Raw genomic sequence first — 26720 nt, forward strand, 5'->3', positions numbered from 1 at the left:
AAAACAATTATCTATTAAGATATATAGATACACTATTTAATTCAGAAATTCTATGTTTGGGAATCTATTCTACAGAAATAAAAGACTCACTTATAAGGATATACACAATATTGTTTGTAGCAGGAAAGAAAAAAAGGAGTAACCCGAATATCCATCAATACCATTTATGATCATTTATTCAATGTACCCTGAATAAACTGTGGCATATTCATTCTATGGACTATTTTGCAACTATTAAAAAAATAATTAGATCTGTATTAGTTGAACTGGAGAATGTCTATGATGTAAGTTTAAGTAGAAAAGAAACTTGCAAAATAATATCCGTGGCATAACCACATTTTCCAAAATAACAAAACATCCAAGTACTTATATACACATGCATCTGTATGCATATAAAGTAACATGTGAAAGTTTACAGACTAATCTGTTAACATTAATTACCTCAAAATGAGAATGAAGGAATTATTTCTTTTCCTTATTTACCTGTATTGTTTCACTTGTCACAGTGAGCATGTATTACTGTTGTAACTTTAATAAAGTTTTAAATAAAACTTTATTAATAAACATAATATGTAACAAATAAAAATAATATTTAATAAAGTTTTTAAAGCCTAAAATATACTTGTGCTACATACATCAAGGTAATTTTATTCAGCTGAAAAAAGGAATAAAGTATTGATACATGCTACTACATGGGTGAACCATAAAAACATAATGCTAAGTGAAAGAAGCCAGTAACAAATGACCACATACATAATTGCATGATTCCATTTATGTGAAACATCTAAAAAAGGCAAATCTATAGAGACAGGAGATTAGTGGGCTGGAGAATGGGATTGTATGGGGAATGGGAAGTGAGTGCTAATTGGTAAGAGTTTTCTTTTTGGCGTGATGAAAATGTTTTAAAATTGATTATAGTGATGGTTGTACATCCCTTTGAATATACTAAAAACCACTGAACTGTACACTTTAAATGGGTGAATTGTAAGTTATGCAAATTATATCTCAAAATCCTGTTAAAAAATACTATCCACTATTAACCTTTGTCTTATTCATCCTCAAAAGACTAATATTTTATATCTTCAAATAAAATCCAAAGAATGTGCCACAGATCCTAAAGATAACTCCAAAAATGGAAATCCAAAAGTATCATACTGTAAAGAAACTACTTCCAAGAGGACATGACATTTTTTTAACGTGTAAATTCTCCTATGTTTAAAAATATTTCACATAATTTATAAAATGCAATACAAAATGCATAATGAGTACAGTAAACCACAATTCAGAGCCCTAAAGATTCTGCACCCCACAAAGAGGACTGAAATTTATGTATCTTCTGACTCATTGGGTTTTAGGATTCTTGTGACTGATTTGCATTAAATAACTATTTTAATAATATTTTTCAATGTACATTGAGTATACCAAAAATTGCAAATATAAGGGAAAATTCGGCAAAGATCTGGAAATGTTTGTTTTTGCTCTCAAAAATTCGGTTAACAAGACAAATTTGTCTTGAAGCTCTTACCTTTTTAAGTAAAAAAATTTGAGAGTTTTCTGTACAGAAAAAGTAGGAATATTCATTCAATTAAATTTGGATGAAGAAAAGAAAGTTTCTCATATCAGTGAAAAATTGCAGATTATATAGACTCAAATTTTTATTTTTAAATGAATAAACAAAGCATCCTTATATGAAAACGAATGTTTGTTTGCAGTGCATTCTAAATGTTTCGGCAACCCCAGATACCAAGGGCGCCGCTGGTGTAGTGGTATCATGCAAGATTCCCATTCTTGCGACCCGGGTTCGATTCCCGGGCGGCGCAAACGCTTTTACTCCCGCCCCATTTAACATGAAGTAATTTAAAGAGTGTAATAAATTATTCTTCCTCAGGATACATTTAGAATGTTTAATTTCCATAAAGATTTCTATTTCATATTTCAATGTCGAAACATGAATCTGGAGAGGATTAGACAAAAGTTTTAAAAGACAAAGCAAGTCCTTAAACACTTATCCCCCACGCCTGCGCAATCAAAGCCATCCCTAGCGTCGGATGGAAGAGCGGCTGCGCAACAAGTGAACCTATGAATTGAGGTGTAGCCGGGCGGCCCGGAGGTTGAAAGTGCAAGCGTATTCTGCGCCTGCGCGATCGGGTCACTTCGCGGGATGCTCCTAGGCTCCCGGCTCGCCGCCATCTTGTATTGGGGCTTCATTGTTCGCGCTGGGCCGGGCGGGTTAGTGTAGTTGCCGCCGAAGAAGGAGGCGAAGTAACCTCCGGTCAGCCGAGAAACCCCATTATTCCGCAGCCATAGCCGCTCAGACGATTTGGGAGGCAGTAAAGGGTAGGGAGCTGGACCCAGAGGCGCCGCCGCGACAGCAGCAGCCATGGAGGATGAGATGCCCAAGACTCTGTGAGTCTGGGGCAACGATGAGAGGGGGGCGGTGTGGTGGGCGTCCCGGAGGGAGGCCTCGGCCCTGCGCCGCTCCCCAGCGTATTGTACTCCCCGGACGCCGTTATAGCACAGTTCCTGTCCTTAGCGTGCGTCTGGGTGCCTAGGGACCGACGCCCGCGCCGTGAGGAGACGAGATTGGGGAGAGGGGCCTCCACCTTCTAAAGTAACCTCTGCACCTTAGCTGCCCCACAGCGTGGCCTTTGGCCTCGCCCTGGCCCCTCTGCAGTCCCATGCCCGGAGGAGACTTTTTCATTCAAACCTCTTTTTTTTAGAACTCTGCGAACCTTCTTTTTGTCGCCTGCTTTCCTGCTCTTTTTTTTTTCCCGCCCCTCCTCCCCCGTCTTGATTCACCTCTTTGGATCTTTGCCCCCGACTCACTTTGATTTCCTCCTGAAACTCTTCCTGTCGTTTTCTTGTCGTTAATAGGAATTTCTTTCTTAAGGCCGCTTGTACTCCTGTTCAGTGAGGTCAACTTGATTCTCGCCCGTTGCCCACTGGAAAAGCGCCAAATATTTTTCTTGAACCTCTCTTTGGCTTTCCTTCTGGGACACCCCTGCCCCTGACCCCCGACCACAAATAGCCTAACACCGGACACCCTAAGGATTTTGTAAGTGCTTTTGAAAAATGGAAATGTCACCCGGAGGTGTACATATGTATCAACTGAAGGGAAGTGGATAGGATGCATTTTTATGATCGCTTGTTACTTTGGTGATTGACTTGTTGCCGAAGGAGCGGGCAGCTTTTATGAAGCAACAGTTGGTACAGACGGTAACATAGTCGCCTCGGAGAATTTTTAGTTAGTATTAAATGATCTCAGCTTGGGATATTTTCTTTGTCCTGTAGCTTCCCTCACAGCATCCTTCCTTTGTTTTTAAAAGTATCGTGGGATCGGGTGATCCTGACTTTGTTGCTTTTCTGGAAAAGAAGAAAAAAAACGGGACGAGTTCTTGACATATCCTTTTCTTTTCACTCTTAAAATACTTGCAGTTTGAGAAGTCTACCTGTTAAGAACACAATTTCGGGTTTCTTTCTGCAACTCTGGAGAGCTTAGCAGTTTTTAGGACGTACAATGGACTCAGTTTTTAACCATCCCAAAAGTTTCCGGTTTGTAATCTATATGAGAAATAGTCAACACTGGTTTTCTTGTAGATGAGTACACTTGATGCTAGTTTATCTAATAGTTACCATAAGTATGTCTTTTTAATAGAAAGCAGCAATCAGTGCGTCGTGACCTTTGTTTTTTGGGAGATTCTATCTGGAGGTGAATACTCCCTAAAAAAACGGCCTTGTAAAGTTTGTGGGAACCTTTTTTCCCCCTTGTCTCTTCGCTAGAAGTATGGTAACCCACAGCATATTGGGTTAAACACTGCTGATCTTTCATAATGTCTTTAAATTGAAGATTCTTTCATTATTTCAAAATGTTTAATTTCAGACACTGACACATACCCGAGAACTTAACCTGTTTTGGTACATTGATTTGGGAATGTCAAATAATGCAGACAACGTCAGCTTTCTCAGGCCAATCTACAAAAGTTGATGGTTACATAGTACTAGCATGAGAACTGGAGGCCAACCATCGCAGGAGAAATAATGAAGGAGGTTTTGTTCAACAAATACTTACTGAGCGCTTATGATTTGCCAGGTTCTGTTAAGCGCTTTACATGCTTGTTTAATCCTCATCAGCACTCTGGGAAATGGGTCCATTTTGCAGCTGAGGAGAAAAGCTAAGCTTAAAGAATTCACTTAAGGTCATGCACCTTTTTGTTCATCTTCCTGCAACTCTGCTGTCCTCAGCTCTTAGCTCTTACACTTGCGACTAATTTTGTCTTGTGTCCTGCATGAGAATACCCCATTCAAGAATCTTTCTCCCAAAGTAGTCCAAGCTCTAACATGTCTTATCTCCTCCTTTGCCTTCACCTCCTTCAACCAAAACTCCCATTCTTCCAGTCAGATCAATCTTGGTTAAATATCGAGTAGGTAGTTGCTAATCCCTAAGTTTTCCCAGTAGTGTTTTTACTTTTAATATAAAATGTTTGTGTAAATGACCCTGAAAGTTAGGGGCTTTTAACATGTTCTTACACAGTGTCTGGTTTGTGGTAAGTGATCAATAACTTTGTTTTAAAAAATGGGACAGTTCCAAGCAGTGAATCAAGATTTTACTTTTTCTTGCGAGTAAAAATAGTCTGAATCTCAGTTATCGCCTGTGTACCTAAATGGCTCAGAGAAAATGCCTTCATGGGCCACCAATGAGTGTTTTCAGCATTGCCTTACGTTAGAGATTGCCAATATTCAATTTCTTGTCAGCTGTACTTTGGAGAGACAGTGTGAGAAGTGGTTTGATTCTGGAGGTGTTTTGAAAATAGAGCAATGGCAATTACCAGTGGATTGGACATGGGATGTGAGAATGAAGTTAACAATAAATAGGTTTATTTACAGTGTGTAGTATCATTTAAAATGTGTTTATCGCAAAATGTAAGTAGAAAACAACAATCTTGAGAACATGAATGTGTCGGATGTCTTCGGGCAGATTTGTTCAGGCTGGTTTATGTATATGGTCTGATCTCCAAGTGAAGGTGCTGCTAGCTAATAACGAGGGTTTCAGCTATCATGCAACAGACTACCCTTTGTGAAGAGTAGACAGTTTTGATAGTAAGGTTACGATGTTGGTATATAGTGTGTGTACACATTTACTATTCTACATAATTTCATAATTAGCAAAAGATATGTACCTTTTCCCCCTGAACTAGAGTAACTCGGGCAAAATGGGATAATTTCCTATCAAAGTAATGCTGTGAGAATAGTTATCTCTTTAACGAATAATTTATAGAGCACCTACAGTGTTCCAGGCAGAGTTCTTGACGTTAGATATATAGTGTGAATAAAAATAAAAATCTCTTACTGAATTCATCATTAGATTAAAACATTTATTCATATTTTTCATTCAAATTTCCAAGGCCTTATCAAATTCTGCATTTTTTTATACAATGATTGTGGCTCAAAACAAGCCATTACAGCATTCTGCTTTGTAAGTTTTTTCTTTAGGCTAAATTTTCTAGAGTTGTCCTAATATAAATGAATATTTTAAATGTTTTGGATTCCATTTTTACAACTACTTGAACTTAGTTGTCAGTTCAAAAATATGTATTAAATTGACATAAAATCCTATCCCTGGCAGAACTGTCAAGTTTTCATTAGTGATATTGGTGGCTTTTTCCATGACTCTTCTCAGGTAGCTTTTTATTTTGAAAAATTAAAAACCTACAGAAAAGTAACACAAAAATTACATTGAAAAGTTAGGTAACTTTCACATGGATTTACCAGTTGCTAATAATTAGTCAGATTTGCCTTATTTATGTGCATTCTGTTTGTTTTCTGAACCATTTGAATAGACATCGTGACACTTCAGGCCTAACTGCTTTACCATCTATTTCCTGAGAACAAGAGCATTATCTTACATTACCATGATACAGTGTTCATATTAAGGAGACTACATTGATACAATATTTTTAACTAATATACAGTTCATATTCACTTATCCAGTTGCACAAGGAAGACATTTTTTAGTTCATTGATGTCCGTTTGCCTTAACACTTGAATGTCTTCTACTCCTCTCTTTACTTTCTGTTCTGCACAAGATTGGTACATGACCTCAGAGGTGATATAACATGGGATACTTCAATCCATGCTGTTAAAAGAAGTCCATGGGACAGCTAAAAAGGGATAGTTTAGTGTTATTTCCCAAAAAAGTCATTTTGAAAAATAAAAGCTATAAAAATGTAAGAAAATACCTTTTTTTTTTTAGTAGTCCAATAGACATCATGATAGGGAACCTTGACTTGCAACTGCTCTGTGTATCAGTCAGGCTATCCTTAAATGCAAACGGCAAAAAAAATTTAACCATAAAAGGAATTTATTTAAAAGGTACTGGACACTCCCGGAATTTTCAGGAAGGCTGTGGAACCTGGCTTAGAAAATGTTCAGCAAAGAGAAGACTGTCAAGCCACACACAGTCCTAATCAAGACTCAGTTGATCTCAGAAAGGCTACTACTACCACATCCACTGAGGACCAAATACAACAAGCTTCCACTTTCACTGGGCATGAGTCTCCGGTTGCTATTTGCCACCAAAATGGATTCTCTTCAGTCTCTGCTGCTTTTAGCCCTAATTTTGTCTTCTGTGTTCAGAACTGGTATCTAATTGACTTGACCTAGATCGCCTGCAAGGTAGACTACAAAACCATATTTAGGCTTTTCAGCTTCTGTAGAGGAGTCAGGCTCTGCCTTATGATGCAGATTTCTCTAAAAATAGGAGGAAAGATGTTTGGCAGCCAAAAAGAAAAAAAAATAATCCTCTACATAGGTCACAAGTCCATACTAATGGGAAGTCCTTTGGCTTCAGAAACAGAATAATATGTGACAAAGTATGAAACAACTAAAAGATATATGTATATATATAAATGAGAATTAACTTTGTAATTATAAAGCCTTCTACAAACTTGTTTTTCCATTGAAAGTATCTTGAGTATAAAAAGGGTCTGTAGATTTCAAATCTGGGCTTTCTATCTCAAATTAGTGTTTATTTAGCAAATAGATTTGGAAAGTAATAACATTAAGTTGTTTCTAAAAATTTGAGGTAGGTTTTAGTCATTTGTTGGTAAACAGAAAAGACTGATGTATAATAGGTTATTTTTATTTGCACAAGGAAGAAGAGATTTTTTTGTCCTTTGATTTCTTCTGATCTGAAAATGTTATGTGTGTTACCTGTACTGGCATCTGAGGCTGAGAGCAAGTTGTTTGTATAACATCCACTGAAGAGCATTTCTCTAAACAGCTGTGTGTGGCTAATTAAAAGAGGCCCCTGGAGCTTTCAGTGTACAACAGGCTACATCAAGTAAACAAATGTAAAGGCAACACAAACCATAGTACTTTTTTAAGTGGCTTATTTCTTTTTTTAATTATCTGTCTTCAAATTAGGTAGTATCAGTCAGAAAATATTTCTCAGAAAATCCTAGACAATTTTGCAAAGAGTAAATGATGGAATTCAGGTTCCCTAAATACTGTCCATGTGTCACTAGGTTGTCTAGCTTTAGCAAAGTATGTAGACGTTAGAACTAAATTTTCAGAACAGCTACTTTTTTCATTTAGACATTGCAATCTTGAGAATTTCTTATAGGTACACGAGTCAGGTGAGAATAGACACAGAAGAGTTATAGAAATAGTACAGAGTTCTCACATAACCTTCACCCAGCTTCCCTTAGTGTCAACATCTTACATAACCATGGTATACTTATCAAAACTAAGAATTTAGCCTGGTACAATACTATTACTACAAGCTTTATTCCAGTTTCCCCAGTTTTCCCACTAATGTCCTTTTTCTATTCCAAGATCTATCCCAAGATACCACTGTATTTAGTCATACCTCTTTAATATGAGGAGATGTCTTTCATGACCATGGCACTTTTGAAGGGTACTGTTTCTCCACTGTGCAATGACTACTTTTTTCCCAGCGTACTCTATTAATTAGAATTGAGTCACTAAGACTAACCCACACTCAAGGAGAGAGAAATTAAGCTCCACTTAATACAGGGAGAATTTGTGGACATATGGTAAAACAATCAATGTGTTGGTTAAAACCAATAATTAATAAAAATTTTATAGGAGATACTTTGAGTCGCTATACATATCCTATTTCTCCTTAACATTTCACCAACTATAAAATATCCACGGGTGGATGTTGCCAGTAGCAGTTATTACTGTGGTATTTTAATGGTGATTTCCCTCATTCTTTCTACATTTATTAATTAGAGTTCTGCAAGAAAAGGCTATCCCCCCATCCAGGATCCAGTCAAGGATTATTTATTATTTAATGTATTTGATTGTTAGTGTCTTTTAAGTCCCTTTTAATCAAGAACAGTCCTCCCTTTTTTCACTTTTTTTTTTTAGTACAGTAATATTTTGAAGAGATTAAACAGGTTGCCTTATACAGTATCGCACATCTGGTCTTGTGTAATTGTTTTATGTGTCCAATATTCTGTAAACTTCTATCTAAATTTAAGCTTGACTAGATTCAAGTTAGATTTTTTTGATTCGACTATTACATAGGTGATGTTGTGTAATTCATATTGTACACACAGTATGTCATTGTCCACCTATAAATATGATTTAAAGTTTGATCACTGGGTCAAACTAGTAAAACAGCCAAAGCTCTCATTTTTAAGATAGGGTTTTCCCTTTGTAGTTGTTAAGTGATCTGTGTGATAACTTTGGCACACACCCACAAGTATAATACTCAGAGAGCTTACATGTAGTGAATTTAATACGGTCTGTCTACATTTATTGACTAGCATTTTTCTGCAAAGGTGCGCTTTTCCCTCATCAACAATAGCTATTAGATTATACTATACTGGAGTTTCTAGTCAAAAGGCATAATAATTAAATGCTTAATTATTTCCCTTTAATTGCCAGTTTTCAGAATAAGGACTTGGTGTAATAACCTTCAATATTGGAAAAATTGCTATTGGATAGATGTTGCTGTTGCTTTTCTTAGTGTCATTATTCTACCTGATCTTTAAATGTTGTTCGTTGTTCCTTAAGACTCAGCACTTCTCCCTTTGCCATTTTAACCTATTCCAGTGCCTTCATAGTAATCATTCCATGTATGTTTGTTGTATGGATGAATGGAAGGAAGAAATTGAATCCATGCTTTCTGGCATGTATAGATGTTTCTTTTGGGGGGAAAGAGGGCATACCTCTCGTTTTTTTTGAAGGATTCTTGGCAGAAGAATGAGAACTACGAGTATAGGTGTTGAGAGGCTATGTTCTCTGATTGCAGAAGTGATAAACCTCTAACATGTCTAAAAATAATCTTGTTTTAAAATCCTGCTTTGAAAATGTATGTATAAACCCTTTAAATAAAGATGATCCCAATCATGTGGTTTTATAATACACTATACTAATTAAGTTTATTAGTCACCAATTCATATTATCTGTTAAAGTCGCTCCTGTAATCTTTTCTACTCCCTCTCCACATTCTCATCATTGATATTCAATGAAAGGTTTTCATCCCTTTGTGAGCTCCCTTTGTGAGCATGTGCAATACCTGGTAACTGATTTACCCGTGATTTTTCAAAAATATACTTACTGTGTAAAACAAAGTATACCCTAATTGGACAGTGTTAAGGGAATCATGAATTAAAAATTGAGAAAATTTTAATGTTCTCAGTAATACTGTAGAAGAAGAAATAATTGCAAAGCATCCCAGGATTGATTGTATAAAATGTTCAATATATCTATCTAATGATTTGTTTGAGACATTTTTAAGCATATCTTCCTAAGGTAAGCCTAGGAACTTAGAAATAAACAAGTTTATTTTGCAGCACCTTGACTAAACACACACACACACACACACACACACACACACACACACACTTTCCCTCTACCAGCAGTGTTTAATAATTTGCAAGTTACATATCTTACGTCTGTTTTGAAAGAGATTTTGAAGTTTTGGCAAACTTTTATAAGCTGTTCCCAAATAGTGTAGTTTAAGGCAAAGATCTACCTGTTCCCAAACTTCGTTTTTCAGTAAGCAACTTTAGAAACGTATGCAAAAAAAAGCTCCTTTAAAATGGTAAATTGTTTTTCTTTGTGTTTCAGATATGTTGGTAACCTTTCCAGAGATGTGACAGAAGCTCTAATTCTCCAGCTCTTTAGCCAGATTGGACCTTGTAAAAACTGCAAAATGATTATGGATGTAAGGGTATTTTACTTAAGTTAACTTTCTATTTAATATGTATTATTCAAACCCATTACTTCCAGGAACTCTCAAGTTAGTTTATACCATCTGAATTCATAGGGATTTTAGTGAATTTGTAGCAAATCCGTTTTGGCCACTGAGTTTAATTTGTTTTACTAAATAAAGGAAGACGTGAATACAGTGAATCATTTCTAGAGCACATAACTATATATAGGCTCTTGTTTTAAGGTGCATTGAGGCATCAGAATTATTTATTTTATATGTGGTATCAGTTAATTGGCTAATCTAGTAGTTCAATTATTACAATTAGATTGGGTTAAAAAAAATAGACATTTAGGGGACAGCTGGTTAGCTCAGTTGGTTAGTGCTCGAAACAGTTGGTCAGTTGGTGCTCGTAACAACAAGGTTGCCGATTCGATCCCCACTTGGGCCACTGTGAGCTGCACCCTCCACAACTAGATTGAAACAACTACTTGACTTGGTCCTGGAAAAAAAACAAATAAATAAAAGTTAAAAAAAAAATAATAATAATAATAGATGGCTAGCCCCGTGGCTCAGGCAGTTAGAGCTCCATGCTCCTAACTACGAAGGCTGCCGGTTCGATTCCCACATGGGCCAGTGGGCTCTCAATCACAAGGTTTCCAGTTCAATTCCTCAAGTCCCGCAAGGGATGGTGGGCAGCACCCCCTGCAACTAAGATTGAACATGGCACCTTGAGCTGAGTTGCCTCCCGGATGGCTCGGTTGGAGCACGTCCTCTCAACCACAAGGTTGCCAGTTCAACTTTCACAAGGGATGGTGGGCTGCGCCCCCTGCAACTAGCAACAACTAGCAACGGCAACTGGACCTGGAGCTGAGCTGCGCCCTCCACAACTAAGACTGAAAGGACAACAACTTGACTTGGAAAAAAGGCCTGAAGTACACACTGTTCCCCAATAAAGTCCTGTTCCCCTTCCCCAATAAAATCTTTTAAAAAAAAATAGACATTTAATACTGTGAAAATGTTTTAAAATTTATTTTTAAAGGTCATGATTCAGGTTTCTCTTGCATTGTGGCGATTCCCAACTATCAGACCTTTAGGAAAAAACATTGAATTCATTCATCTGATTGGTGTTAATCCTGAACAATATGTACAAATATAAAAAGACATTTGAAACATTTTTTGATGGGAACAAGTGCTAAAGAGCAATCCTTTTTCCTAGGATCTCTCCTCTAAACTCTTGGTTTTCTTTTCTATTGTATTCCAATTTAACTTTTTACTTGGTATTTAAAAAGTAATTGTTAAAAAAAAAGTGATTGTGTAGCCAATTGGCTCTGGTTCCTTGTGGATTTTTTTAACTTTTATTTACTTTAAGTGTGTTTTTCCAGGACCCATCAACTCCAAGTCAATTGGTTGTTTCAATCTAGTTATGGAGGGCGCACCTCACAGTGGCCCATGTGGGGATCCAAACGGCAACCTTATTGTTAAGAGCATCACCAACTGAGCTAACTGGCCACCCCATCTTGTCTTAGATTTCAAAATATCAAACCTTTCCTCTAATGTGGCAGGGTCATCATCATATAAATATAAATGGATTCAACAAATTTTTTGTCCTTTATACTCTTCTTTAGTGTTTTCTTATCACGTTTAATATCTGTATGCCTTTGAATAAAGAAGAAAAGATCCTGTACCCTTAGAGAAAAAGAAGAGAGATGAGAAAATGGTGGAGAATTTGAAACCATCCTTTTCTTTATAAGGGTCTCCATCTTTATCCCAGAAATAGCATTTATGGAATGCTCAGTTTATTTTAGTTCTGATGCCTTTTCACAAATGTTCAACAGAAACATTGTAAAGCACATGTTATACCCATTCATTATATGCAGAAATTAGACAAAGCAAAGATGTAAACCCACATTGAACTATCTGAATGTAAATCCTTTCCATTGGTTTGTAGGCTGCCATTCTCTTCCTGTCTGGGTCATTCGAGATTTTTGCCTGGTAAAGATCATTAGGCAAAATGTTAATGACTGCCTAACCCACAGCAAAGACTAGCTAGGTTAGCCTTTGCCACTTTGTGTAAATTTTGAATATTGATCACTCACAGGCTTAAATGAACATACTATTAAAGTCTAAGTTCCAGTCTATTCATACTGTTGGACTGATGTGTCTATATTTATGACTTTTACACTTCCTGTCATAAAGGCTGATAATGTGTATGCTTAGATTCTTTTTATCTAAAGAATACAGTTTTTTCTGGATACAAATTAACTGAAATGAACATTCTTTTTCATTTTGATTTCACTACTCTTAAATATAAGCTACTTTTTCTAACCACCTTCTGATGCCTGTAACCATTGATCTTTGCAGTAGAATTGTTAAGTGTAGTGTTTGAATTATACAATTTTTAAAACATTTTTATATTTGCTGGTTTTTTAAATATGGATACTTTCAATATTGTGAATTTGTGGTTGTCTCTTTGCTATAAAATTCTAAAAAATCATTGCCAGTGACTTTTTTAAACTATTATGCTTGAAACAAAATGGCATATTTCTTTATTTTAGTATCATTCTAGTCTTTTAGTGTCTTATTTTAACAATGCTGCTTAGGAGATTATGGAAAGAATTTAAAAATGGACTATGAAGTCATTTGGTATTTTGCACTGATAGGTGTAAAATATTGGGTACTTCTTCTGCTTTAATTTGCAATAAAATATCCATCCTTCACTTATCCTGAAACCTCAACTACTTGGAAGACCAGAAAAGAGGAGAGAATTTTTAAGATTGGTAAACAGCTAAAAAATTGATGTCAGAACGTCCAAATTCCAAAACCCTATTCTAAAACTTTACTTACTATAGAACCTCTTCAGTTTTCAGAGCCAATTTATATTTTAGAAACAGGTTTAAGAAGGCTGATATTTTCTGCTACTCAGCAAGTTAGAAACAACAAGGATATATATATATATATATGTATATATATATATATATATATTTTTATAGCAATAAAAAGTAATATCACAGAGAAGGGACAGAAAAATTAAAAGCCAACACCGAGACTTGAGATCATAGGAGTCTAGTCAAACTTAACCTCTGTAACTAAAAGAAAAGATTATATGATGATGGGAAGAATATAGCTATATATCCATTTAGCCATAATTAGAACGCTCAGTCATTAATAAAAGATTAGATTATATGGGTATGTAGTAGTATAGCATGACTTGTTGAAGAAGATAGATTTCTCTAAAAATAGTTCATTTATTAGTTTCGGGTGTACAAAACAACGTAACAGACATTTATGGCTCTCACAAAGTGATAAACACCACCCCCCCCCCAAATTGACTACCTCTCTGACATTGTATACAGCTGTTATGAAAAATAATAATTCATTGTTAAGCGTTTACTTCCGTATCTAAAGATTTACTTATAGAATGGACCCTCTATTGTCCATGGCCTGGTAACAGATGTTAATAATTTTAAGGTAATGGGAGCATAAAATTTTAAATTGACTTGTATTTTTCCTTCAACAGACAGCTGGAAACGATCCATATTGTTTTGTGGAATTTTATGAGCATCGTCATGCAGCTGCAGCACTAGCTGCTATGAATGGGCGGAAGATAATGGGTAAGGTAAGCTGTCATCATTAAAGAAGGTGACTTGCACTGGAAATTTTTAAGTTGCATAGTTGTATTTCCTTTTTAGAAGCATATTCACTTTACAGCAAAAAAATCACGTTTAATATTAAGGTAGGATAAAGCTTTTAGGGGGCATGTTTATGTTAGTATCCTACATCATGCCTTGCACATGAGAAATAACTAAAATATTTATTGAGTTACTCAAGCTTGGATGAATATCTAGGAACATTGGATACTAATGGGGGAGAATAAAAGGAAAAACATTCCTTGGTACTTTAGATAAGAAAGATTGTTGAATGTTAAGAGAAACTTATATAAGATTAGGACCTGTCAACATTTTTGCATAAGTATAGGTTAAAAGATAAATACTGAAATTTTGACCTGAACTGATATCCCCTTGAATGTTTCATCCCAAACATGTACATTCCTATGTATTTATAGATGCAAATCTTGTAATATCTGATTTTGAGCTTTATTTTTATGGAGTATAAATGTAGAAAAATTTTTTTAGGAAGTCAAAGTGAATTGGGCAACAACCCCCAGCAGTCAAAAGAAAGATACAAGCAGTAAGTATATTTTATACTCTTTGAACATTTGTTGTTATTGTACACAGTAGTTTTATTGTAAAGCATATAAGCATCATACGTGTTTGCAGTAATGTTTTGATCGTTATCCTAAGATATGATTTAATGTGTTTGTGTTAATAAATTTAAGAACAAATCTAATCTTTGTCATCAGGTAGTACCGTTGTCAGCACACAGCGTTCACAAGGTAATTGTATCTTCTTAAACATAAAATGAAATCTCTTGAAAGGGTATTCACTAACCACCTGAAGTTTTTTTGTTTGATATTGGGGGGAGTGGGGAGGGAGGAGGTCATATTTCTATTTGTTTCTGGCAATATTTTTCCCCTTCTTCCCAGTGTTGACCAAGTGTGGCTTGTCCACCACTTTGGTGCTATTTCAAGCTCTCTGACCCTCTTGGTAGCAGCTGATGCCTTAGAAACACTTTCACCAACTAAAGGGCAAGATAGCCTGCTTCCTTGAGGTCATGATCTGTGCTTCATATCCAGATCTTCTGATTGCTTGAGTTGCTCCTGAAACTGTTTCCCAAATGGCAACCCAATGTGTTGCTTAAGGCCTGCGAAGTAGGGGTAACTTTTCTTTCCAAATCTACTTTGTCAGAATTGAAATATATGTCTATTTTAAAGTGTTGATCCAACTATCTTGTATTTTTTAAGTGTTTCTTTTCTTGAGCATTGTCTTTTTTAAAAAAAAAAAAAGCTTCACATATGGGGTCGTTATTTTTCTCCATTGCTTTTTTATGACTCTAATATAAAGTGAAGGGATTACTGTTTTCATTCTGTTGCCTTCAGTCTTAGTTCACTTGCACATGGATTCACATAAACTGAATGGTGTAATGTCTGGGCAACCAAAACTGTTGGCTTTTGAGAAAACTGTCAAATACTTTAACATCAAACTGTTGCAATGCAAGGTATTTCTTTGATTGTTCTTCACAAAATATGGTTAAACCAAGTATATCATGTCTTAACTAAGGCAAATTTAGCCTATATAACTCACAGTACCACTATTTTATTTTAATTTGTAAAGCTTTAATGAAGTGGTAGAGTAAATAAATGTAAATAATTACTGTTAGAATGGTAATTAAGTCATTAATTTCTTTGCAAAACTTAAACGTTTTATTAGTTTATTTTCTTAGACCAGTATAATAATTGGCTATAAGTAGAAATATAACTCAGTTTCCAGTTAGATACATCACAGTTTTTAGGAAAATCTTTCCTGTATTGTCACCTTGATTCATTATGTTTAAAATTGATAGGATTTGTGTAGATATAGGATAGTGTTTTGCTTGTTACTATAATCCATAAATTATTTTAAGAATACTTTATTGAATAGATTTTAGTATTTTTTAAATTCTAAAATTTTCTTTTTCTTTTCACTTCCCCTTCCTTCCCCTTATAAGATCATTTCCATGTCTTTGTTGGTGATCTCAGTCCAGAAATTACAACAGAAGATATAAAAGCTGCTTTTGCACCGTTTGGAAGAATATCGTAAGTAACAGAAGATAAATGTAAAATGCTACTAATTAGAAACAATCTTATTTAGAAGTACTTTGGAAAGCTGTTATGAATTTTGGACATTAATTTTAACACTTAAATATAATGTATTACATTGTTTAGAGACTGTTCAAGCAGCTAAGACTCAGATTGTTTTCCCATTAACAAATACATCTTTGGCCTTCAATTATATCAAAATCTTTTTTTCAATTAGCATTAGCTTTAATTTACAACAAATTTACTGTTATAGTGCAGAGTTTCTTATATAAGTATCTTGCTAGCTTGGTTATAATCTTTAGTAAACTTGTGCTGTGACTAAGGAATTTAGACCTTTTGGGCACTTCTATGATACCATGCATTTTGTGTTGAGATATTTTAACAAAAACAAACCTTAACACTTTAACCTAAAAAGCAGTTATTAAATGTTAATTCCAAGGTATCTAGCCTTTTATTATGCTAACAACAACAATAATAATGCCTTTTAGTATTCTGGGGAGCTCTGTTGTGCTTGCATTTGTTACTAATCATACAGTTTAGGCCCTTTGTAAATAGCTCGTTAAAGGTAGGATTCATCATAAAAGAATTGTAATATTTTGAAAAATATGCCATAATAGAGTAAGAGTAATAATTTGATTATAGTTCTTTCTTAAAAGTTATTGTTGAATTTAGAAAACGATTTCTTTAGGGTTTCGGTTGCTTTATTATTTCAGCTAGAAGAGTAGTAAAAATAAACATTAGTTTTAATTTGCTTTGATGAACAGACCAGCAGCAGAGATGAGGTGAGGAGACTGGAAAGTAAATGCCAATAGTAATATTGATGATGAGTTTTGGGAGAGTTTTCATTTGAAGCCTTGTGATTTGTTGGTAGGAGGACAAAAATGCATACCAAAGGGGCCAACTTTAAAGGCAGTTGGGAGATTAGGCTTTGTAAATAGAGTCTTACATTAGGTGGCATTTTTCTTTGTGAGAACAGATTAAGAAAATAAGTAAAGTTCTAATTTCTCGATAATACTTTTTAATTTATCTTAGGTTTTTGATGATGGTTAGCTTGCTTTCAGATATCTAGACTGGAAGGTCTTAACCTTTGGCCTCTACAAAATCTCTATACAAAATTTTGTGTTTGTTTTCCTTTTGATGTGGAGTATCTTTATAAGTTGATCCTATTTTCAGAGTAGTTGCAGGACCATAAAAGGATTAAAGTACCCTGATTTAGATATTTGTGGCTTCTTTCTTAGAGAATCCTTTCAGAAATAAGTGAGAAATATATTTCAAGGCTAATATTTCCTGAAACTTAACTTTAGAAAGAAAATTTTCTAGCACTTCAGCAGATTAAGTAGCTATTTTATTAAATGCTTTAATTTTTATTGAAGTAACTGTTCTGAAAACATGGGAATTTTAGTTTAGGATTAGATAAAAATTATTTAATAATTGGTGAATTTAAGTTAAATGACATTTAGATTTCAGCAATTTCAGGAGTTTAATCATGGATCAATTTCTTTTTTTGTAAAATATGTTGGTATCATAATTATAGTCTGTAGATTTTATTATGGGCAACCATGATTATATATATATATATATATATATATATATATATATATATATATATTAGTTTTTTTTTAGGTAAGGCCTTAAGTTTTATGATTTTCAGTTGAGGTAATATGTCTAAGCTTTAGGCTACCCAAAGAGTTAGTACTCCTAAATTTTGAAAGAATCATTTTCAGTAGGTTAGCATCATTTCCTGATTTTTTTGGTTAAAGGAGATAAGATGATACCTAACTATATATAGAAATGTTCTTATGATAGTCAGATATTATCAGTAGAGATCCTACAACAGTGTTTGATTTATAGAAGATGTACAGTAAATAGTCACCTATTAAAATATTTAGTATTAAAAAAATAGTACTTTCCCTAATTAAATACAGTAAACTCTTCCTCTTCCTTGAATTTAGTCTTAACAAATTTTGGTATAGAAGTGAATCAGCTACCAAATTAAATGCATGTGTACCATACAGATAATTTGATAAGTATTTTTACATATTAAGTGACTTGCATTAGTTTTCCCTTTTCACCACTACCTCTTTGTCATTTTGACCCTAAACAATAAATCACCCCTAAATTGATCAAAATATGCTTTTGTATACTTTTAATATAAAATTATATTGCATGGCTTTCTGACTTGGGTTTTTGTTGTGAAAGTGCCTGTTTTGTTCATGTGTCCTGAGAGAACAAGCATTGTGACATACCTGGCTAACTTAAAAGCAGATTGCCTGTGAAGCACAATTTGAGTCCAATTTTTTGAGGTATGGAGTTTTAGCTATCATGGCTGGGTTTTTTACTCAATCTCAAATAATAGGGCTCTGGTTATTTTGCAGAGTATCTCTGAAGAATGGACAGAATTGCCCTGGCTAACTACAAGCTACGGTTCACAGTGGATAAATGTTGGCGTGCTTTTTTATTTTCTGACTTTAAAATTTTGCTTTTATATCTTGTAGTTTCCAATCAATCTTAGATGATTGCTATTTTAAAATTCAATATAAAATCCTTCGTATATCATTTAAAACTAAAGTGTGTGTTTAGTATTTTTCTTCAGTGATTTAGCATTTCTGAAAATGTCAAGTTTTCAAAATTTACCCATAGTCCAAAAGGGGGGTATGAATTGATATGAGAAAACATAATTTAATAGGAAATATACAAGTTTTTTATTCGCTTAGTTTCCAGTTTTCTACTTTAATTTTTTACTGATTAGGTAGTATACAGTATCAAATAGCAAATTATGAATCGCATGGTTAAAGAAAGCCATTCATCTAATGTGCCTGTGAACCCTATAAGTGGTTAAGTAATTCGTGTGAATAGCTGCCTTCACCATGCTTAATATTTAAAAGCTTTAAACTTTTTGGACTGGGAGGCAATTTCTGTACAATATATACATACATATTTAAGAAGTTACTGATTTGCATGTTTATAAAATTAAGCCTCATTTGCTAATACATGATAAATTTTATAGAATAAAACGTGAATTTGCGTTAAAGGTTTATTTTAATGAAGATGAAACATGAAAATGAATTGTATAAAATTCTCACTTGATATCCAGAGGAGAGTTTGCAAACCTAAACTTCTGATTGTTTCTGATTTCAGAGATGCCCGAGTGGTAAAAGACATGGCAACAGGAAAGTCTAAGGGATATGGCTTTGTCTCCTTTTTCAACAAATGGGTGAGCTCAATACATAGTGCATGTGCAGTGCTTCAAGAATAAAGAATAAAAATACTCATTTTGTTTTGTTAATCCTTTCATCTGCCACTTGTTCATTTCACTGGTAATTAACACTCTGGCTAAAGGATATGTTCTTTCTCCTGTTTGGTTATTTATTCAACTTTTACTTAGCACCTCTGCATGCAAAGTACTGTTAAAATGTTTTCAGACTAGTGAAACTAGAGATGTTTAAATTATCAGCCAAAGATGGATATTGAAAATCTCATTTATATATTTAATTCATTATCTCCCTGTTTTATACTCCCATGATAATTTAAAATAGCTAATAAAATGTGCCAATGGGCGGGGACTTTTTAAAAAATTGTTTATTAATGTATTTGAAAATGTCTCATCATTTCTTTCATTCAACATATATTTTTTGAACACCAATTTTCATGGACTTGAGATTTCTGGGTTTTGCCAAGAAAAGGAACGACAGTGCAGTTGGTCAAAAGAGAGGTGAGAGTAGGGTATATAAAGAAGGAAAAGGCTCATATTTCATGTGACAGGTGGATAAAATCTTTGACGTGTCCCCCAAACTGTGTAATATAGTGCTGTTGTTTTTAAAAAGAGAATGAGGAAGTTCTGTAAGTGCAGAGTGCGATTTATGGAAAGATTTCCATGGTATATTGTTAGATGAAAAAGTTCATTTGTGTGAAAGGGAAGGGAGCATATATTTGGGTGACATGTGCGTGCACGTGTGTGTATGTTTTCTTCTGCTCTTAAAAAAGAAACTTGTTGCAGGGTTTCCTGTTTGGGGGTAGGTAACGAGAGTTAAGCCAATGGAAGATAGAGTGGGAAGCTTCTCACTGTATTATTTGAAGTTTGAACCTAGTAAATATATTACAAATTCAAAAATTAACTTTTTTAGTGTCATAACTCAAGGTTCAAAACAGTTAAATACAGAGATAACCACATTTCCAAAAATATAAGGGTGAATGGTGGGAGAATTTACATTCACTAATCTTGGAGTATACACTAAGATTTCATTAACCTTGGATTTTATTATATTGCCTCTATGTTATGACTATGGTTTGCCAATGATAAGTATGGAAATACTGTACTGTTTGTATAAGAGTGCCTTAGAATGAGCCGTTAAAAGTATGTGATAGTATGAAACATTTTAGAAAGGCTTTTTATAATTTAGTAAAAGGAATATTTGAAATAGATGTTATTTCTTGAGGGCTTCAGGTTAAATGCATGAGCATCAGTTACTGTGCCAGTTTCTTCTGGGTTTTTAAAAAATAAATCTGTTTGCAGTTAGGCCGAGTAGTGTCAAACTGTCTTGTTTTTTTCCAGTTCCTGTATCTACATTGGAACGAATGTCTGGTTATTCCTCACCATGAACTCTTACTATCCAGATATGTGCCATAACAACTTGTAACCATTTGGCCCAAAATTGACTTTCCAAATAAAAAAAATCTGTCCTAAAAGTATTTACATGGTTTACAAGTTCAGGCAAAAGAATATAGAATGTAATTGTATCTCAGCTGTTTGTATAGTAACATTGTAACTTGTGATCAGGTTATTTAAATGTTGTGCAGTATAGCCATCATCTTCCTCTCAAGAAGTGAAAATGTCTTCCAAGAAAATAGAAAAACCTGTGAAGAAAGGGGGTAAGCCTAAGATGTCAGGAAAAACCTACATATTAGAAGAAAAGTTAGAAATAGTAAAGAATATTGAGAGATGAAAAGATAAAAGCTCCGCCATATATGTGTCCCGTCTACCAATTACATTGTTTTCTGTGAGATGAGAAAAGAAAAACTGAGAGTATAGTTGGTTATGAAAGCTTTACTGTTATCCACAGTATAATATTTAGGAAAGGTAGGAAACTACCTTATACAGTGGGCTGATAGCCACAACTATTGTGAGTTCCTTGGAGGGTTGATATATACTGTTTCCCGGAATATAAGACCTAGCCGGACAATCAGCTCTAAAGATGCATTAGAGCTGATTGTCCGGCTAGGTCTTATATTCGGGGAAACAGTAGGATTTTAGTGTTTTGTGCTAGTTGGGGAAATAGGTTGGGGGCTTTGGGTGGGCTAGGAATTTATTTTTTCCATTTGAGATTATGGACTGTAGGCCCCTGCTGTATAAAAATCACTATCAAATCCATATTTAGTATGGAATAGCGTCAGATCGCGGAGGATGTCTGTGGCCTCTGGAGTTAGCTGGAGATAAATTTGAATCCTGACAACCATCGAATGCTGATAGGTCTGACCTTGAATGATTTAATCTTCCCAAGTTTACATTTCAGCTTCTATAAAATTTGCGATATGTGATTGGTAGGCACTCTGGTTGTTGTGAAGTGCCACAGCCCTGATTGCAGTTACGCCCACTCCGTTTGCCCATCTACCTGTGTTGTGTGTGCTAGGCAGACCCCAACACTGGTAGAATATAGCTTTTCTATCTACTCCGAAGTAACTGCACGTTGTTAGAGAAAAACTGAGTCAGCTGGTTTCACTTCTAATTTAACACATATTAGATGAGTACACGGTGGTTATCTCTGCAAACCTATGTTTCTCTAGGAAGTCTGATTTCCCATTCTTTGATCACTATTTTATGCCCCCTTCTATCTCCTCAAATAGTCTCTCTCTTTTTTCCATCCTCACCCGAGCTGTCAACCTTATGCTTCACTGAGAAAACTTACACAGGAATTCCCTCAGCCTTCAACCACCAAACCTACATAAAATGCATCCACCTTCCCCTTCGTCCTGTTATAGTGGAGGAAAGATCCTGTAAAAGGCCTAATCACTTATAGTTGGGATCCCACCTCGCTAGCCTTTTCAAGGACTTTGACCTTGTGCTTGTTTTTTTTCCTATTACAACTTTATTGAGATATAGTTCAGATACCATAAAATCTAGTCACTTTAAGTATATACTGGGTTTTTTTAAAGAATATTCACAAACTTATTTAACTGTCACATACCACAGTCTTAGTACATTTTCATCACCCCAAAAGGAAGCCATTTGCTCCTTAGCAGTTACTATCCTTCCCTTCTACACCTTCTCCCCTCCCAGGCCTGAGCAACTATTAATCTACTTTTATCTATATAGGTTTCCCTGTTCCAAACATTTTTCTATGAATGGACTTGTATAAAATGTGCTATACTTGTTCTTTTGTGTTACCAATCTTTCCCTCTCCACTGGATCATTCCTATCAACTAAAAACGTATGTTCTCATATCTCTTAATCAAAGTCACACTTTCCTAGCCCTATCCCTTTCCTACCTATATCCCCATTTCTCTGCTGTAATTCAGAATCAAGCTTCTCAAAAACGTTGTTTGTGTATGCTTCAACTTCACCTCCCATTCACAACCATACACACATACACACACACACACAAACACATACACAAGATAAAAAGTTTTTTCCTTCGTTGTGAGCGAATACTGTATTTTGTCGTGTATAATGTGCACCCTCGTTTTTGGCCCAAACTTTCAGGGGGGAAAAATCTTTCGTTTTAATTTTTTGATTCAAATTTTTATTTGTTTACATTTAGGTACTTGAGTTTTGTATTATAAAGGAATTTTAGCATTTATTTTTTAACATACTATGGTAGAAGAAATTTTATGTAACAAATAATTACAAAAAACAATAACAGATACAAAGTACAAGAAATTGTATGTACCGGTAACAAATTTACGATATTTACGATATTTACTTATTTTAATGTAAGACCGGGTCTTACATAAGAATGGGTATAATATAATACAATACAATACGGGGTCGCGGGGTCTTATATTAATTTTTGCTCCAAAAGACACATTAGAGCTGATTGTCGGCTAGGTCTTATTTTTGGGGAAACACAGTAGTAGCTGTCTCGGTTGTCAGATCAACTGTAGTGGTACCGCAGTGTTTGTATTCAAGTCACCCTTATTTTACCTAATGGCCCCAAAGCACAAGAGTAGTGATGCTGGTTCAGATATGCCAAAGAAAAGCCATAAAGTGCTTTTTTTAAGTGAAAAGGTTAAGTACAGTACAGTAAGATATTTTGAGAGACCACATTCACATGATTTTTATTATGGTATATTATTATAATTGTTCTATTTCATAAGTTATTTATTGATAATCTCTTACTGTTTCTAATTTATAAATTAAACTTAGTATATATAGTGTTTGGTACTAGCTGTGTTTTCAGGCATCAACTGGAGGTCCTGGAACATACTCCCCATGGATAAAGGGGAACTGCTGTATGCATTTGCTTTTTCTATGTCTCAAGAATGGCTTTTATTTAGCCTTGAATTTGCCTGTTCCTTTGTGCTAGGTTAAGCTTACATTTGACACACGCAAACCAAACCAGCACCCCATTTACTTTTCAGTTCATTCCAAGTTTGCTTTTATGCTCTATCAACTCTCTACCATCCTCTACCAACATTACTCTTTTCAAGTTCGCCTCTTGACTTTTCCTTCCTTGGCTCTGTGACAGTACACTTTTGTGGGTTTCTTCCTTCCTCACTGATTACTCCTCCTTAGTTACCTTACCTGGCACCTTTTCCTTTACCCAGTTTTCAGATTTTGCATTTTTTTTCAGGGCTCTAAACCAGGATGTTTTTCTTTTCACTCTCTAATTTTTCTTCATAACTCTAATTTTATATTTCTAGTACAGTTTACTGCTTTGTGCTCCACACTTAAAAATAAATGGTCTTCATTTAGATAGATGTCTTATAGAATCTCAAACTTAATACCTTAAGTGCAGCTTTTTGTTTCTTCCTCAAACTTGTTCTGCCCCTCCCTCCCAGGCTTCTTATTTCAGTCAATGCTAGTACTATCCTCCCTATTGCCGAGCAGGAATCTAGGAGTTATCTTTGATTCCTCTCCTTTCGCTTACTATGCACCTCCCACCCCTAATTCTGTCGACTTCCTTTAGATTCCATTCACTGCTACTGTACTCGTCCTGACCACTAACAGCTTTTAAATATGGATATTATTAATCTATTAGTCTCATAAAGTGTCTTTTTCTTTTTACGACCCATTTCCCTAAACCGTTCTCTTCCCAGCACTAAGAATGGCCCTCTTAAAACATAAACCTGATCATGATGATTTCTTACTTAAAATCTTTCAGGTTCTTCCTCTTCCACCCTTGCTTTTTGCTCACTAGATTCCACTGAAACTTAGTTGTCTTCCACATTGTTCTTTCAGATGCAGACTAATCTCTTTGCTGCCTTAACAAACTTTGCAATGCTTTTCACTCTCCCGGGGCTTTCTTCCCTGTGTTTTGACTTGGCTAGTTTCTATTCCTCTCAATTTCAGCTTAAATGTCATTTCAGCGAGACCTTCCCTAATCATGCTATCTAAAGTAAATTCCCACATCCATAATTTCTATTTCTATCAGCCTTTTATTTCTCTCAGAGCATGTACCACAATTTGTAATTATTTGTCCCCCCAAAAGAATGTAAGTTCTGGCAGCGGAGACCATGTCTGCCTCAGTCACCAACACATGCCTAGCGCTTAACCTGCTTCCTAGAACATGATAGCTATTCAACATTTACTTGTTGGGTGAAATGAGAAACAAAATACTGTCATTAACAAGCTTGTTGGATTGTATAAAGTAAGATTTTCATCCATAGTAGGCTTGAGTTGTTGCATGAACTTTGGCTGCTTCAGAAGGGCTTTTGGGCTCTGGACTCTCAATTAACATTGTCTGATACCCAAATAAAAGATAATTTAAAAGCACCATTGAATTTTAGGTGAGCTATTATATATTGTGTATTTCATAAAGCATGTTCGTTCAAAAAATATTTGTGAAAAGCAATGATGAGTTTTCTCTACTGCTAACAGTTGTTCAAACATCAACTAATAATGGCTTCTTTGTCATTTCTACTGTTGTACGGAACAGGATGCAGAAAACGCCATTCAACAGATGGGTGGCCAGTGGCTTGGTGGAAGACAAATCAGAACTAACTGGGCAACCCGAAAGCCTCCAGCTCCAAAGAGTACATATGAGTGTAGGTGTATTGGAGAAGAAAAGGAAATGTGGAATTTTGGAGGAAAATACACTAGATTTTAAATGTTAGAGCTGTTCCCGGAGACTTGTTGCAGAAATAGATGAGAAGCAAATCAAGACTACTGTTCAAAAATGTACTTAGTTTTCATTTTTGTAATTATAAATAATAAATGGTACTATCTCTAATGTCAAGTCTCCTATTAAATAGAAAATACCAAGTAATTTTTTAGACATTCTTGGGGGAGGTTTAATCTTCAGTCAAATGTAATATGTGTCATATAAGCATTTTGGTCAATGTTACCGTTACAGTAGTGTAGTTAATATGCTGCATTTCTCTTTCTGAACATTTTATTTAACGAATTAAAATTATAAAACTTTCCATCCACAGCAAACACCAAACAGCTATCATATGATGAGGTTGTAAATCAGTCTAGTCCAAGCAACTGTACTGTCTACTGTGGAGGGGTCACCTCTGGGCTAACAGGTACGGCAGCTTGACCTGTGTGGCATCTGGAGATTAATTTTTTTAAACTGAAAAGCTTAATGTTTGTAGAATTTTAACATGACTTATTGGGGTTTGTTTTTATTCTTTTCTAACAGAACAGCTAATGCGTCAGACTTTTTCGCCATTTGGACAAATAATGGAAATTCGAGTCTTTCCAGATAAAGGATATTCATTTGTTCGGTAGGGATCGTTTTTTTAATTTGCCGCTGTTTTTGGAATAGCGCCCTCCTTCTAACACAAAGCCAATAAAACACCTTCTATTAAATGAAGTTTCTCCAGAATTCCAAGATCTAACAAAAAAAGAAAATATGCCGTTTTATTAATTCTTTTAATGAACTGCCTGTTTTATAAATAGGTTTTATTCATAAGTATTTCAAATAATTTATATTGGTGTCCTTAATATTGTTTTTGATAGGTTCAATTCCCATGAAAGTGCAGCACATGCAATTGTGTCTGTTAATGGAACTACCATCGAAGGCCATGTTGTGAAATGCTATTGGGGCAAAGAAACTCTGGATATGATAAACCCCGTGCAACAGGTGAGCGGGTTCTTGACTTGGCGGAGTAATGGCTAGGCGAATACTGATAATAAGGTTATCTTAAAATGAAATTGCTTATAATCCTTGTTAATAACTTGCTAGTTCCCACTAAAGCAATAGTATAGCAGGGCTCTTCCTACCTGTATTACAGTTCCAGCTTGGTGGGTCATGGATTTCAGTGGTGGCATGGTGAATGTGACTGCCTCAGTTGGCTGACACACAGTGGAATTTAAAATGTTCTCACAAACCTTACTAAATTTTTTCTTAATGCTTGGTAGATTTATTCACATACTGTTTGGAGAACTCACAAGTATGGTCGACTCAATTGAAACAAAAATAAAGCTATATTTATGTTTAGGGCCTTGGGATTTTCTTCCAGATTTTGCTGCTTTTGTTTTTCCAGGCAGCTTTAGTGGTTAACTTGATCCCACAAAGATTTCTATGAGGAACTTGTAAATAGAGCACCAAGATAGGAGTAAGAAAATCCTAAATTGTAATAAGTTTCATAAGTAAACTGAATATAGGAATAAATAATCTTTATATCTTCCTTACCTAAAGGAAACAGTCATGTGGATAGTTTACAAAACACTTATGC

At 35.0% G+C, this 26720-nt stretch overlaps 1 protein-coding gene across 13 annotated transcripts in view; it reads left to right on the plus strand.

The window, feature by feature from the left end:
• The first annotated feature begins 2119 nt into the window (after positions 1 to 2119).
• TIA1 (TIA1 cytotoxic granule associated RNA binding protein) overlaps positions 2120 to 26720 on the plus strand; it is a 30331-nt gene continuing 5730 nt past the window's right edge. For 2 of the 13 annotated variants that reach the window (XM_081069742.1, XM_081069741.1), the window contains exons 1-11: positions 2147 to 2406; positions 10102 to 10198; positions 13704 to 13802; positions 14320 to 14374; positions 14547 to 14579; positions 15791 to 15878; positions 19020 to 19095; positions 24974 to 25082; positions 25470 to 25565; positions 25682 to 25766; positions 26002 to 26125. In XM_081069742.1, coding sequence (XP_080925868.1) covers positions 2381 to 2406; positions 10102 to 10198; positions 13704 to 13802; positions 14320 to 14374; positions 14547 to 14579; positions 15791 to 15878; positions 19020 to 19095; positions 24974 to 25082; positions 25470 to 25565; positions 25682 to 25766; positions 26002 to 26125 — 888 coding nt within the window. In that variant the 5' untranslated portion in view covers positions 2147 to 2380. The other 11 variants (XR_013994694.1, XM_081069738.1, XM_081069743.1 and 8 more) reach the window with 11 other exon arrangements.

Source organism: Rhinolophus hipposideros, assembly GCF_964194185.1.
Source record: "Rhinolophus hipposideros genome assembly, chromosome: 12".
Taxonomy (NCBI): Eukaryota; Metazoa; Chordata; class Mammalia; order Chiroptera; family Rhinolophidae; genus Rhinolophus; species Rhinolophus hipposideros.